General features: G+C 41.1%; 1 protein-coding gene across 2 annotated transcripts in view; it reads right to left on the bottom strand.

Moving 5' to 3' along the window:
• Positions 1 to 15,823, bottom strand: part of ZFAND3 (zinc finger AN1-type containing 3) — a 135,658-nt gene extending 119,835 nt beyond the window's left edge. Inside the window, exon 1 of one of the 2 annotated variants that reach the window (XM_061365979.1) lies at positions 15,617 to 15,823. In XM_061365979.1, coding sequence (XP_061221963.1) covers positions 15,617 to 15,687 — 71 coding nt within the window. In that variant the 5' untranslated portion in view covers positions 15,688 to 15,823. The remainder of the gene's footprint in view (positions 1 to 15,616) is intronic. The other variant, XM_061365978.1, reaches the window with a different exon arrangement.
• Between the last annotated feature and the right edge of the window lie 522 nt (positions 15,824 to 16,345).

Here is a 16,345-nt window from a genome sequence, read left to right as displayed (position 1 = left end):
ACAACTTTGACATAACCAATCTGTTGAGCTAATCAGTGACCCACAAATCTAAACTCCCAAATTTAACTAGCTTGATCTACATCAGTCTGCTTTTGCATTTTAAACATGCAAGTTCTGCTAATTAATACAATTAATTCAAGACAAGCACTAGCTTACTCTTCTGCATAAAGTCCATTAGCAGCCTCTTTTAAGTAAATTATCAGGATCTCTCAAGCATCTTAAACATCACCCTTCAATTTGCTGTTCCCTCAACATCTAAAATAAAATTGCGGAAAATACTGGTATTTACCATTCCATAATGTGTACCTTGCTTTGTCATAATACAATTGCACATAAGCAGAGTTTAAAGCAGTGTATGGAGAAGTCTCAGATGTCTACATAATTAACAAGATAGATCAAATTTTGTGCCTAGGCACTTGACATTTTCCTGATAAATTTATAACTAAAGCCTTTACGCAAGTACAGCAGATCTAAAATTTAGTGGCTGGAGGACAGAGAGAAGAACAAGGTCACCCAAAACTCTTAGGTTTTATTCTCTGACAAAGATAAAAGTACTTAGATTTTCTCTTCCACTTGCGAGGACGTAGGAGAAAAAGGTAACAAGGAAACTAAAGGAATAATCAAAACGTGAACATGCTCTGCTCTCCCCTCTTCCCACCTCCTTCAAAGTTTCGCCACAGTCTTAATTCCGAAGCGTAAACGCCTGTGATACCCCTTCTCATGTTGTGCCTTGGAAGCCCGGTCAGGAGCTCTTATTCCATTGCTGTTGGCAAAAGACCCCTAAGTAAGACTGCAGAAGACAGTGCGGACTAGCTTTACATGTAGCTCACTTTTCTCCAGTAAGCTAGTACTGGTCATGTGGCCATGAGAAATGAACCGATGCATGTGCTGTTCAGTGGGTGACAGGCAGAGAAGAGCACTTTCCAAGAAGTTAGCTGCGAAGTTGGGATGAGAGCCTCAAGCGAGTGAATTGGGCCTTTCTCCCATTCCACACAGTACACTTCCCAGGTCTCAGGTAAGTGCATTTTGATTACCAGGCTAGAAAGAATTCAGAATGTACATTTTGCTTTGAAGTTCAAGGTTTTTAAACAGTTAGTGAAAAAACAGTCATTCATCCCACATCCTTTATCCCATGAGACATGAAGGAAAACTTTAAGCAGCCTGGTATTTTGGCTTTTCAACCTTTGGTGATCCAGATTAAAGCAAACACAGACTGTAATCTTCACAGCTGTCATTTTCACAAGGTAGCTTTTACTATTTTGTGTTAAAAGTAGACCTACTACATTTATTTACATGAACAGAACCATGGGCATGGCAGCACTCACAGAAACCATTACATTATCCTCGTCATTTTCCTATTTTGAAATGACACTGAGAAAGTGTACGAACGAGCCTCAACTTCTTATTTTCTTCTACTAAGACTGAAGGGATAAATCACAATCACTGCACTTCCTTCATCTAAGTCAAACTGTAGGAAATCGGGGCCAAGTCAAACATTTTGTTTGCATGCATGCAGCAAAGGCTCTTTCGTTAGATCAGCTTTTTTACGCAATTTTAAAGGTAATCTTGGGCAAAGGCACAGCAACCAAGCACAGACTGATCATTAACAGCAGGTAGTAAAAATGAGCCCCGTAACATTACCTCATCCTAAACTCTTATCCAACTGTGTGTAACCTCCTCAGTACACAAGGAGAACAAGTTTTAACTACCCAATCACTGTGACAGGCTGCAGCTGCAAACTTCAACTCTACTGCTTCATTAACTGTGTCAAATTAATGCTGAACACTAAATAGAAGCAGGAGTTTTAACTCCTTAAATTTAAAAATTAAGCAAGCAAGCAAGCAAGCAGCAGGATCAGCCCATAACATCAGTCATCTTTGGTCTCCAAGAAAAATACAGGAAGAAAAATTAATGTTTCTATGATTCTGCTTGACTTCAAGCTTTTAATCATGTATCTGTGCACCTACCTCAACTGCATCCTTTACTCATGGAAGGCCCCTTCAGAAAAGAGACTACACAATTTTTTTTTCCTCACTCTCCACTTTCACCAAAGCACAACAGCAGTCTGGGAACTTCAGTAGGTAGGTGAAATTTTTGGATTTTTAGCTCTCTAAGCATCTTTTTTTCTCAAGTCAGTTTATGTAAATGTGTTTGTTCTTTAATGGGAAGATAAAATGCTATGTACAGCCTTTCAAAGAAAATGTTTACACTTAACTAATTCAAGTAAAATCAAAGTGAATTAAACACATCTGTAGCTATATTTAGATGGTACAAATTAAACTGGCAGCTTGTATCTTTCGTGGTAAGGATAATGCCACATTCAGTGTTTGCTACATACATGCTACCTGATTTTAGCAGAAACAATAGTTTCTGAACAATATCTACAAGTAAACAGCTGAAAACAGAAACATTAACTAAAGCCATCTGTATAGCTAGCTGGTAAAGACATTTGTCTTTCATGTTCTAGTAGTAGTTCCATTGGAGCTATGATAACCAAAGGGTCTTAAATTAGACTGATTTTGGAGACTGAGTTAGTATCTACATGTATACTCAGAAAAAGTAAACCAGCTTCCCCATATACTGAAGAAAAGCCTGTGCCTCCAAAAGCTGGTCTACTGTTTCTAAACTAGGTGCTACTAAAAATAAAACATTTACCTTCAGAACGTGTCCTCCATAGATGATGAGGGACAAGAAAGCTAAGCAAAAGAAAGGACAGCACTGTTGATTAACCAGCTAATAATAAGTCCCAAGATGAGACTCATATATATACACCATTTCCCTTACTCTTTTCTCTACATGCTTTCACAGACACCTAAAGAATACAAGTTTTTGGAGCTCCCATTTACTTCACCAACTTATTACATAACCTTAAAAAGACTACAAATCCATTTGGATGCACTTCAGAATATGTGCCAACTCAGAGAACTGAATTCTAACCTGTAGTGCTAGAGTTCTCATTATACCAGTAAGCGATGGAATTTCCAGTATTTCAGTTACTTTGAAAGAACACATCAGTTTAGTTTACTATATAATAATATGTATCACTATTTTTCTTTTACCTTTTGGATCTGTCTTTAAAAGCCACCTGAACAGGATAGGAAGTGTTAATTATTCACCAGGATTTCTGGTCTTTCCTGAATTAGTCACACAAGAACATTAGTAGTCAAAGGAGAGACTGCATCACAGAATAATGGATAATAATGGGGTCCTATCTTCATCATGAGAGAGCTGCAAAACTACCTGAGACTTGCAGATGTGTAATGCAGGCAGTTCTTGGTCTTCTAATTGCATAGCAACTCTCCTGATTGAAAGAGACTTCCTCCACCCACCACAAACACTTCCTTCTACATGAACATCCCTGGAACAACAATGGGTCAATATTGTCCTACAGCAAGTTTTGATTTAAAACATCTCTCCCTAAAAGAGCTATAGAAGCTGTAAACACTCCCTGCTACCAAGTTTTTCATTCAAGACTCCCAAAGCACTGTGGAATTAAATGAAGAGTGATGTATGATTCACTAATGAAGAAAACATCCAAAGGGAAAGGCATGGACCAACTGTCACACAGTGCAGAAGCAGCAGCAGAAATAGTAACAAATCCTTTCCAAACCTAAATGCAAAGAAGAGGACTTTTATTAAAGAAAAAAAAAAAAAAAACAAAAGGAACATTCTCCTGCCATCAGCTTTATGGGTTTATAGGCTCTAATCTCTTGTAAGAAATGTAAGATGGTTTAAAAAAAAAATAAAATAAAAAAGTCAGCATTAGAGCACAGGATTTGTACATTTGGAATCAAAGTATCCAAGAGAAAGTTAAAACAGGAACATGCCCAGTGTCCAAAATAAAAGCTATGTTAACAAACTACACACAAAATAGTAAAAGAATATACAACATCATTCAACACTAAATAGAAACATTCTAACATCTAACTAATTCTGGAAATGAAATATACTATAAAATAGGTATGTTAAAAGTATCACAAACACTTACACATTTGACAACACCAAAGTTACAAGCAGCAGTTAGCCCACTTTCTTAAATAAGGAGTCACCTGCTACATCGTAAGTATTATTTCCAAGGCACATTTAATTTCAGCTACTTTGCCATGAAGTACTAATCACAAAGCTCCAATGCCAAGAAAAAGATATTTGAAGTGCTCAAGTATTCTTGTCAATTGCTTTCTTTTGAAAGCTCAAAAATGAGTTAGCCTAGGGAAGTTACTGCGTACAAATGGATTAATCCTAAAAGCCCTCTATCACTTTATAGCACAGCTGGTGGTTCATCCACACATCTATATAAAAATTAAAAACCAAGATTTTAGCTGCCTCAAAGAACATCTGTATTTTAAATATTCTAAAATTCTCATAATTTTGTGAAATTAAATCATGATGCTGCTTTCCATATTTTTTTCCCTATTAAAAACTGAGTCATTAGACTAACATTCAAATTAAAATTGGAAAGAACCTTTATTATGGAAGCATACTACATTGAAAATGCTTTCACTCCTTCCAAACAAGTACACAAAAGTTGATTCTAAAATCAGAAATTATTAGATTTTAAATTGATTAACATGATAACAATTCAGGGGAACACTTGAAACCTATCTGCCTTAATAAGCAAGCTTTTGTTAACATGGACAATTTTAGAAATCATTATTGTCCATTAGTTCACTGAAGGAGATCACTAAAAAAAAGACAACACTGGGACATTAAACAGTGAGCTTCTCGAAAACTGATGTCAGCAATACCTGAAATAAGACTCACCTTTCTGCAGCTAAAAATGCATTTCATTGAGTAACATTGGATACTTGTTAAAAAAAGTTTCAATTAATTAACTGACCCAGACTCCTTAATATTGACATTATCTTAGACCAAAAGAGCATCTAATCAACAGTTAGAAGAACAATACAATTTCCAGTACTGAGGGACTCTTGCTAAATGACAGCATTTTGCCTACTTTATACATGCAACTTCCTCTGACACCTCTAACAACATATAATTAAAGATCAAAATGCTGCTGTTATGGCGACAGGGCTGATCTCAATATCAGTCATGTTGTGAAGACCGGCTGTGTTTTAGCAATTAAGTCAATGACGACGTAACTTGGGATTCTGCTTTTCTAAGTGTGCATGCAATTTAGGAGGTTATCATGGAACTAGCCTGCCTTTTTAGGCTTTTTGTCTGTTGTTTTGTTGGTTGTGCAATTTTTTTTTGTGGTTTGTTTTTAGGTTTTTGTGTGTGTTTGGGTGTTTTTTTCATAGAATCATAGAGTGGATAGGGTTGGAAAGACCTTAAGATTATCTAGTTCCAATGCCCTGCTGTGGTCAGGGATGCCTCAGCCTAGACCATGTCCCCCAGGGCTCTGTCTAACCTGGCCTTGAACACTGTCAGGGATTTTATTTTATTTGTTTTTAAAGAAAAGCACTGTCACAATTTTTCATTACTTCCAGTTGGTTTCTTTAATTTACACCAAATAAACATTGGAAATCCAACACAAGCCAAAGTACCTTTATTAAAGGACATAATGCAAATGCAAGTAAATTTAAAATACATTCCCTAAAGCCACTAATAAAAATACTATAACATTTAGAAACTTAAATTTATGTTTCTCCCATTGACCTACATTGTTCAAATTCAGAGCATGAATATGGTGGCCAGACTAAAAAGGAAGAACTGAACAGGATACCTACAATTCTTTCATAAATATAACATAGAGCAGGCATTCCCTGCTGCAGGGAAGATCCCAGAGGACAGATTAAATGTAAAAATACATCAACATTTTCCTAATACTTCGCTGTACAGGAAAGTACTGCATTTGCCACAATGCTACTGCTCTGTTGCTATTAACAGAGAAATTGGAACACACAACTGCAAATGCCTTTCTTCTTCAACTCATGGAATACTGTAGCTCTTCAATTAATACATTCTCCTGAGTACAGGTAAAGAATAATCTAGAGTGACTAGAGCTATGTATTGCAATACACTGACTTCCAAATTGTAAGATTTCAAAAAAATGCGTTAAAAAAAGTTAAAATCCCAAACTCCTTAAGCACATAGAATTCTCACCAATTTATATATAAGATCCACCCTTGTCATTAAAAAAAAAAAAAAAAAAAAAAAAATTAAAAGCAGTATCACATCAAAATCTTGACTTAGAACGTAATGGTTCACCATTTTAACAGAATGTAAAAATACCACTTCTGGTGGCACTTCTACTGTACGTCAGCAGCACCTCCATAGTCTGAAACCATCTGAAACCACTGATTTTGGTCACCCACACAAAGGTTTCTTTTTCAGAATGTCTTTTTCAGAATCATTTTGCATTAGCTGCATATTGTGTCCTCAAGAGTATTTTCTTACGTGGCCTTTTCAGTGTCCTGAGAAAATACATATAGTATCTGCAACCTAAGTTCCTTCACAAATCTGATGTCTGGAAAAGCTAATTCATGCTGCAGCTATTGACTGATTTTTGATTCTTCTTCCAAAACCAGAGAAGGGATCCCATGCTGGTGAACCCTGTCTGTACTGAATATACAAGAATTTTTGTCATTTGATCAAAAGAGAGATAAAGGAAGAACCGACCAATGTAATTTACCTACCTGAACTGAATATGAAGTTTATCTCTGAGATCCATATAAGAGTTTCAACATAAGTAAAATCAAAGATGGCCCCAAAACATTCAAAAGACGTTTGCGATAATACTTTAAGATCCAAGGTTAGTCAGTCAAGGTTGCATATTTGAAGAGATACAGGAGCACAGTGACATTTTAAAACTCAAAGAACATAAGCAATAATTTGCTGAAAAACATACCACATTCATCATTCCTACCAAATGTCTCTAAAGAAGCCAGTGTCCATTTATATGTACAACCTTCTAATTTAAAATAATTTTAAAATCCAATAACCGACACAGCATGTTAGTGAAAATATTCAAGACAGAACCAAACATATCCAATGAATATATCCACCAAGGATCATTCTCTCAAGTTAATGCTTTGCATTACTGATTCCAACACCTTAAAAGAAACAATGTGCCATGATGCTTCCATCAGTTTGTATCACAGAATCACAAAATGGTTTGGGCTGGAAGGGGCCTTAAAGATCATCTAGTTCCAACCCACCTGCAAGCACAGCCCGGAAATCTGAGACTTCAACAGTTCTCCAAGCCCAACATGCAGCAACAGCATTACCGTGTTAGTGGAAGTTTGATTCAGAAGTGGTTAAAATATATGCAATTAAAATCAGCAGCAGTATTTACTTAAAACTGATGGTGCCTCTATTATAATCCTCTAACAGACTGGACTTACTATTAGAAACTTGAGAACCCAAAGCATGTTCAATGAAATGAAGCAATATATGAAGCACAACGTATCTATGCTACGATACAGCAGCCTAACATCTTACTCACTAGCATTAAGACAGATATTTCACAGTATTAATCATGGAATAATCATTAGCACTGCCCAAATCACAATACCTTTGACTAATGGCAGTTTACAAAAGACACGACTGACTGACAGGAAGACAGAAAGACGCCTGGGAGGTGACCTAGGCATAGTAACTTAACTCCTCCAAGCTTCAAAAAGCAGCTCACATTCTACTTCTTTCTTGTTCATTCCACTTGTAGGAGCAGCAGCTATGATACTTAATTTCATTCTGAATGATGAGAAAGTTACAGTTAGATCAAAAGCTGCTGAATATGTGTGTTTAAAAATAGCACTGCATCTATCTACAATTAGAAATTAGTTCTAAAATGTTTTATATAAAAATGATTAATAAATTTATAGAATAAGCAAGTGCTTGTTTTCTCAAATTCTGACTTCACCGAAGAAGTGAAGATTTTTAATCAAGCAGGTCTATTTTTGGATCTTCTTGAAAAAACACCCTCGTACACCAGCTATTTGAATTTATTCACTCCTTAGAATTATCACACAGCAAGATTAAAGGAAACAAAATCAACTACCTCCCCCCCCAAGAGAATGGTTAAATTATGGAACTACTTCCTGCAGGATGCTGTGAGGGTCAGGAGTCTGTACAGATCATCAAGTAATTATATAAATTCATAAAAAAATAGGTAAGACCTACTAAGCCATAAATCTATAAACCAGAGGACAAACTTATGTCAGACTGCCAGAAGTAAAGGAGGTATACCAAGATAAGCATCACTGCATGCTTGCTCTGTCCTTATGTTTATTCCCTCATCATCACTCATCACCCAAATCAGAAACAGGGCTGGATGCATCTTTGGTCTGATGCAGGACAGCTGTTTTTCATTAGAAAACAAAATCTGCTTTCTGGTTTGTCTGTTCTATTAAGTACTGAAAAAGAAAGCATTGTTTTCACATTCCTAGAAGACAGTTTATTACAGTTAAAGTATTAAATCCAGTTCATCTGCTTTTACTTTGAATGCCAATAACCCCTATTCCTAAAGGTAAGTTTCTGCAATAAAGAGATACAAAGTGTGGTACCTCGCAACCGCATTTGCAAGAGGCAACTGCTTAGTGTGCAAAAAAAAGGGGGGGGAGGGGGGGGGGGAAGAAAAAAAAAGATCTTTTGACTTTAGTTGAAATGCTCTTCTAATTGTATCATGACTGAAGGAAATCACAAAAACCTCACAATTTACCTTTATTTATTCTGCAGGTTCTTATTCAAGCAGGGAACACAGAATCACAGAACAGATATGGTTAAAAAGGACCTTACAATCATCTAGTTCCAACCCCACTGCCATGGGCAGGGACACCTCACACTAAACCATGTCACCCAAGGCTCTGTCCAGCCTGGCCTTGAACACTGCCAGGAATGGAGCATTCACAACCTCCCTGGGCAACCCATTCCAGTGCCTCACCACCCTTACACTAAAGAACTTCTTTCTTATATCCAATCTAAACTTCCTCCATTTAAGTTTGAACCCGTCACCCCTTGTACTATCACTACAGTCCCTAATGAAGAGCTCCTCCCCAGCATCCCTGTAAGCCCCCTTCAGATACTGGAAGGCTGCTATGAGATCTCCACACAGCCTTCTCCAGGCTAAGCTGACCCAGCTTTCTCAGCCTATCTTCATATGGGAGGTTCTCCAGTCCCCTGATCATCCTCATGGCCCTCCTCTGGACTTGCTCCAACAGCTCCATCTCATAGAATCATAGAATAGCTAGGGTTGGAAAGGAACTCAAGATCATCAAGTTCCAACCCCCCTGCCATGGGCAGGGACACCTCACAATAAACAATCTCACCCAAGACTTCATCCAACCTGGTCTTGAACACTGCCAGGGATGGAGCATTCATAACCTCCCTGGGCAACCCACTGCAGTGCCTCACCGCCCTAACATGAAAGAACTTCCTCCTTATGTCCAATCTAAACTTCCCCTGTTTAAGTATTAACCTGTTACCCCTTGTCCTGTCACTACAGTCCCTAATGAAGAGTCCCTCCCCAGCATCCCTATAGGGCCTCTTCAGATACTGGAAGGCTGCTATGAGGACGCTACGCAGCCTTCTCTTCTCCAGGCTGAACAGCCCCAACTTTCTCAGCCTATCTTTATACGGAAGGTGCTCCAGTCCCCTGATCGTCCTCGTGGCCCTCCTCTGGACTTGTTCCAACAGTTCCATGTCCTTTTTATGTTGAGGACACCAGAACTGCACACAATACTCCAAGTGAGGTCTCACGAGAGCAGAATAGAGGGGCAGGATCACCTCCTTTGACCTGCTGGTCACGCTCCTTTTGATGCAGCGCAGGATACCGTTGGCTTTCTGGGCTGCAAGCGCACACTGAAGCCGGCTCATGTTCATTTTCTCATCAACCAACACCCCAAGTCCTTCTCTGCAGGGCTGCTCTGAATCTCTTCTCTGCCCAGCCTGTAGCTGTGCCTGGGATTGCCCCGACCCAGGTGTAGGACCTTGCACTTGGCATGGTTAAACTTCATGAGGTTGGCATCAGCCCACCTCACAAGCGTGTCAAGGTCCCTCTGGATGGCATTCCTTCCCTCCAGTGTATCAACCGAACCACACAGCTTGGTGTCATCGGCAAACTTGCTGAGGGCGCACTCAATCCCACTGTCCATGTCAGAGACAAAGATGTTGAACAAGACCGGCCCCAACACCGATCCCTGAGGGACACCAGTCATTACTGGCCTCCAGCTCCACATTCAGCCATTGTCCACAACTCTTTGCGTGCAGCCATCCAGCCAGTTCTTTAGCCACCGAGTGGTCCATCCATCAAACTGATGTCTCTCCAATTTAGAGATATGATCAAGTTCAGTTCCCCACCACCACTCTCTCCTCAGACAGAAGCTTCTGTTTGTCTCATAATTCTCAGTTTCTTCCAAAATTAAGATCCAAACAAAGAATTTCAGTGTCTCTACAACGCCTCTTATCATCCTCTGCAGCACTTCCTAGGAAAACTTGTAAATAAATCCTCAGTGGTCTCTGTTTCTGTCACTTAAATAACTTGTCACTTCTCTTTGTGTACAGACCAGTAGACGTATTACAGCAGTTAGCGATCATTTTAACTACAAACTGCTTCAAGTTCTTTTACCCAAGGTTATGACAGAGTAAAATAATAAAAAAAAAAAAAAAATACAATATTCAAGTATTTTTAGTCGCAACTTAAGACCAAAACAGAGCACAAGGACCACAGCAGGCAAATTACTTTGTTCCAACCAAACACAGTTTCCAGTGATAGGTAGCCTATAAACACTTGTAATAAACAGAAGCGAACAAGATTTTCTCTTACCAAAAAAAATTGTTTACGCCTTTTAGAAGTTCTAAGAATTAACTTTCCTAAGACATAAGAATCATGAATTTATTTATTTAAATCAGTTTATCACTTCAGAGGGAAGAACTGACGTTTCTGATCATCAATAACTGCAGAGACACCCTGCCCCTCAGACAGCACTACCCACACACAGCTATCCCAAAGCACCTTATCTCACTCTCACTGCTCACTCTTTGCTCAAAGGCCACAGTTAATACCAAGGTCTAATAAACAATAACCTATTTGGTAGTGCTGTGCTGTCTTGCATAAACTGACAAATTCATTACTTATTCTAGCATCTGAGCCAAAGCTCCAGTAAGTGAAAGCCTGGCTAAGGAGCTGCATAATACAAGCACAGGGAAAATGAATTCTCAGCGGGAAAGGTACATATTTCAGCAGTTTACTCAAGCCTCATTTAGGAACATCTATGTGAAGTCACAACAAAATTAGGCTTATGAAGGCATTATGCAGTCATGATGACCTACACAACCTATGAGATTAGAAAGTATGCATTAAAAGGACAGTCGCTCAGAGTTCATATGGAATGAACAGCTGTAATAAAAAAAAAAAAGACTAGGCAGAGAAGAGGCTTCTAATAGCATATATATAATCACCATTTGTTTAGAAGCTAAAAGCAAGCTTTGGTGATATACAGTCACTAATTAATCGTGCTTATGTTAAATGATTCACCATTTGATCAAATGTTTAATTTGAGTAGACAAAACTGAGAAAAGAGCCATATTGACATAGCAGGGACCTGATGATACATAAGTGACTGGAAAATCCAGACTCAGAAATAAACTCTGGATTGGGCCTGGACAGAATGCTTGGAGCACAATGCCTCATCACACATATGATGCACACACTGTCAGAGAAAGGCAGAACAAATGGTAACACCCTGCAAAACCCCTGCTTTCATATTCTCAAATAATACTGCCATCAGTTTTAGGTGACTACAATACCTTATAGTTGCCAGAAATAAGATGAAATGAAACTAATCATACTGTGTTTTCAATCAACTTCCAGCTGGCTGCCACCATTTCAAGAATGTAATTCATTTGTTTTACATCCATAAACATATTTCCTTTTTTACTGGTTCTGAGACACTCATTTCAATGGTAAGGGGTATCAGTCTGGACCATAAGAAAAATAAGCAGCAGTCACTACAGTACACATAGAATTGTAAAAGTATTATCCTCTCTTGACATACTCCTTCACAGTATATGGTTCTACCAGCCAGGGAGCATTTTAGCTTACAAGTCCCATGTACACGTATAACCGCTTAATAGTAAAAGCCTCGGCCCTTTGATGAGCTCTGTACAAGCAAAACCTTTGTGGAGTCCTTTAAAAGCCAGAGAGGAATTGCCAATGTGCAGTTCATTAAAGGATCATTTCTCATCTCTAATAAGCAAAATGGTCTAACTGGAATATATACATATAGTAATATCTTCATGTATTTATTAGCTTAGAGTTGAAGATTTTATATATCCTATAAAGTTAAACAGGTTTCTGAAATCTACTAGTCTAAGAAAAAAAACCAACATTACATGGTCTGTTAATCGGGAAAAGAAGAAAGAACTTTTCCAGACCACAAGAATGAGAAGTTAAGCACTGCATAAACTTTAGATAAGGTAACCTAAAATAACAACTCGCATACTGCACCCTTTCCAATCCTTGTACACTAAGATTACTCCAGTAAAAAGCAAAATAGCTGCAACTGACTGAAGATACAAAAATAGAAAGGGCAGCAAAATATTTCCAAACAGTAAGTTGTGCGAATATAAAAATATAAAGATCATTTCAGTGCTCCATTCAAAGTTTACTTGAGCAGAAATGACAGACTGGATATTCCAAAAAGAAGGACAAGTCTGCACAAGATTTAAGGATGGATTCCATGATCTTCAACCAAAGGTAAACAAACATTTACTGGCGACCTCAGGCAGATGCTTCAGAAGTTCTGAAAAGTCTCACTCACGCCTCTCCTTTCAGCTGTTCCTTTTTCAGTCTCTTAGATCTCAAAACATTAAGAGTTTAGTAGTTTTCTAGTCGCTAGAGATTCTTAAAACCTACAGGATCTGAATTTCTGATACAAAGCAAGCATTTTAAAAGAAGAATCCCTCCAACTTTAATGCAGCAGTACATACTAATCTTCTGTAATCTCCTTGTATGCCACCACTACTTTCATGCATCTCAGGAGCTACTTCTATTGCTGTTCACAAATAGGCAAGTTTTAGCCCAGAAAGCCCATGACTTACTTCAATTTTAATGCTTCTTTCTGTATTTTCCTTACTGATTCCTATCTTTGTGGATTACTGCAGAAATAAGAATCCTACTGCACACAGTCCTGGCTAAGTATTACATTAAAAAAATAATAATAATAATCTTTAATACTTGGCAAAAACTAAACAATTATTTGATCTCCTGAAAACTGCTATCTACATGGTTCAGGCTCTCAAGAACAACTTTCAGAACTTTTCATAGCCTTAAAAGTCCTGCACATAAAGAGTAAATACAGCCCTATTATTCCAAAATGTGACTTTACAGATATATAAAGGTGACATGAAAATCACAAATAAGACTCTGTCCCAAGACATGCTGCTGGTAATAACCCTAGCTCACACTGCAGAATTCCAACTTCAGACGCATATAAGGCTTTTTGCTATCAGGATTTACTTTCTTCAGAAAGCTGGTATAAAACTACGACCCCTTAAGTATTCCTGCCAATGCAACTGCACTAGAACAGCATGTCTGTACAGATTTATCAGTTTTCCAAGTACTAGGCAAGGACTAAGTAAATAAGGACAAGAAAACTTTCTTCAGGACTGAGAGTACCATCAAACTCTGAAAGCTGACAGCACAATTTGTTTTTTTGTTTTGCAGGGTTTTATCTGGGTTCAAGTGGAAAAATAGAATCATAGACTCACGGAATAGTTAGGGTTGGAAAGGACCTTAAGATTATCTAGTTGCTGTGTATTGAAATGAACCTGGAAGGCACTTAACTGAAAAGCAGATTAATTTATTCACTGTATTGGTGGAGAAAGTGTTTTTCCAGTGTTGTCTTTCAAAAGCATCTCACAAGAAACATTTCTTGTGACCAGGGGGGCAGAGGGAAGCAAAAAAAAAAAAAAAAAACCTTTTGGTAGCTGCTTGTTCAAGGGAAATATATGCTTTATAAAAGAAAAAGTAGCAGCCTTAAAGGCAATGGGTTTTCTTGAGAACCTCCTGTCACCATTAAGCCAATCCTTGAACACAAAGCACCAGATTGCCTTCTCATTACCCCAACACACTGTACCAGCCCAAAGAAAAAGTTTTCGCCAACTCTCCCTTCATATCACTACCACGTTACACGAGTCAGTACACTATGTAACATCCAGCAGCAACTTGCTTTCCACTACATTACAGAAAACATCAGGCCCAAATATGGGAGCCTAACAAAACAAAAATAAACAAAATATTTTATTGTATATTTATAATCTGTCTCACAAGATCACTCCCAACAGTGCCATGGCATTTGTTGCAGTTCAGGCTTCTGTCATAACTCAAAAATGGGATTTCATTCAAAATCTGCCACTCAATAAACCAACCAAATGTACAGTGACACTACTAAATCACCCTTATTGCATCTCTTTTCTCTCAGCCTCCACTTCCCCAGAGTATCTTAAATTGTATGACATAAATCCCAAGAAGGTACAATCACAGACAAATGTAAATCTCAGGTGGGCCCTCAAAAGTCTATTTAGTCAAATATTCCTTGAACTGCCCATAAATAAGAACATTAGGGACTAATGTTCCTGATATACATTAAGGACACTTTATGATCATGTGTATCTTCCAGTATACATTTTAACATGCTATACCTAATTATAAATAAAAAAAATAAAAAAATGAATAATGGAAACAATTTCAGACATATGACCCTAGAAATGTCAGCAGTTTAGCAAGGAACAGGCTTACTTTTCTTCACCTTTGAGAAACAGGAATGACCCTACTTTCTTCTTCCTAAAAAGGGATCAGCCGACAGCCAACGAGGACCTTATCTATTAGGAACCTCCCTGCCTTCATGAGATGGAGACACAAGTGTATTTTTGTCCTTTGCATTTCTCCTTCATTAACTATGGTGCCCTGCGCTGACCTGCGTGAGAGCTCCCCGTTCCCGGCCGCACGGCAAGGATGTGTCAGGCGCTCTGCTCCAGGACCCCAACCCGAGCACTCAAGAGTCCGCGTTATCCACTCCTCGCCTCTGAGGAGCTAGAGGCAGGCCCCGCAGCGCAGCCCGCAGTCGTCTGTCCCCCCGCAGCCCAAAAGAAGGGGCGACCGTTCCAGGAAACCTGCGTGGCTGAGAAAGCGATCAGGCCTTCCCCCAGCGAGCCGTCGGGAAGGCCGCCGAGGGGTGAGGGCGGCAGGGGAGGCTGCGGGGCCGCCGCTAAGGGCCAGGCCAGGCCCCCCCGCGCCCAGGGACAACGCAGCCACCTTTCCGCCTCACCCCCTTCCTGCGTGACCCGCTGCCTCCAAGCAGGAGCCACCGCAACACCCACCCGGGCCCTCGACGCGGCACACCCGGCAGGAAGGGGGACACCCCTTTGCCCTAGCGGGCACCCCGTGCGGCCTGCCCGGCGGGGACCAACGGCCGCCCCGCCCCAGGGCGAGCTGCGGGCTAGGCCCCCGTGACAGGGCCGAGTACAGGGCTACGACCTGGCCCGGCGCCCCAGCCGGCCTCTCTGCCAGGTTAGGCCCGGCCAGGCCCACACCCAGGCCCTGCCCCCGCCCGGCTGCGGCCCCCCACCGGCTCGCCCTTCGCCTCGAAGGCCCCCTCCCTCCCCACACCGACCCAGCTCCAGCCCAGCCCCCTCCTCGCCCCTGGGCCTCGCTTACCCCCAGAAGCCGCAGGGGCAGCGCGGTGGCAGGCTGGGCGCCTTGCTGCGCTCGCTGCCGGCGTCTCCCATGGTGGGGCCGGTGAGCGGGGCGGCGGCAGCGGCAGGCAGGGGGGTGCGGGGTTCCCAGCCGGGATTCCAGGCCGGTCAGCTGGAGCCGGGAGACACCACTGGGAAGGTGGTGGAGGGGCGGCCGCGGGAGGGGGGCGGCCGCGCCCTACCGCTGGGGCCCGCTGGGGAGGGGAGACACAGCGCGGAGATCTGTGCGGAGGCCCCTCCCGCCCGCCTGCTTCTGTGACGACCCCGCTGTCGCAGCGGGGTGGGCCAGCCCTCCCCCGCCACTCGGCCCCTGACTCAACAATGCGTCCCCCCCCTCCGGCGCCTTGCCTCCCCCTGTCCTTGAGCGGGATGGTTTCGCCAAGGCACCGGATCAGCTGGGAGTGGCATATACCATGGACTATACCCGGGTGAGAGCTAGGTTAGAGCGGGGACGGTAACTAGGGAAGACGCAAGTTGGGAAGGCGCCCATAGATTTTAGAAGGGAACGGGGTTCTCTGAGGGGGCTCAGCTGGGGCCGAGGTCTGCAGAGCTGCCCGGAGCTGCTAACCTCTTTTGGCTCTACCCGCGCGTTACGCACATGGTGGTACAGCCAGGGAAGACCGGCGCGGCGGGGGTGCCGGTGTTGCCCGCGCAGGCGCGGAGTGCGTGCGACGCGGAAGTTGGTCGGTGC

The sequence above is a fragment of the Neopsephotus bourkii genome, unplaced genomic scaffold (genome assembly GCF_033783945.1).
Source record: "Neopsephotus bourkii isolate Nb327-2 ecotype Australia unplaced genomic scaffold, CSIRO-AGI_Nbou_v1 NB_1292, whole genome shotgun sequence".
Lineage (NCBI taxonomy): Eukaryota > Metazoa > Chordata > Aves > Psittaciformes > Psittacidae > Neopsephotus > Neopsephotus bourkii.
The sequence above is the reverse complement of the archived record's forward strand: the minus strand, read 5'-3'. Positions and strand labels throughout refer to the sequence as shown.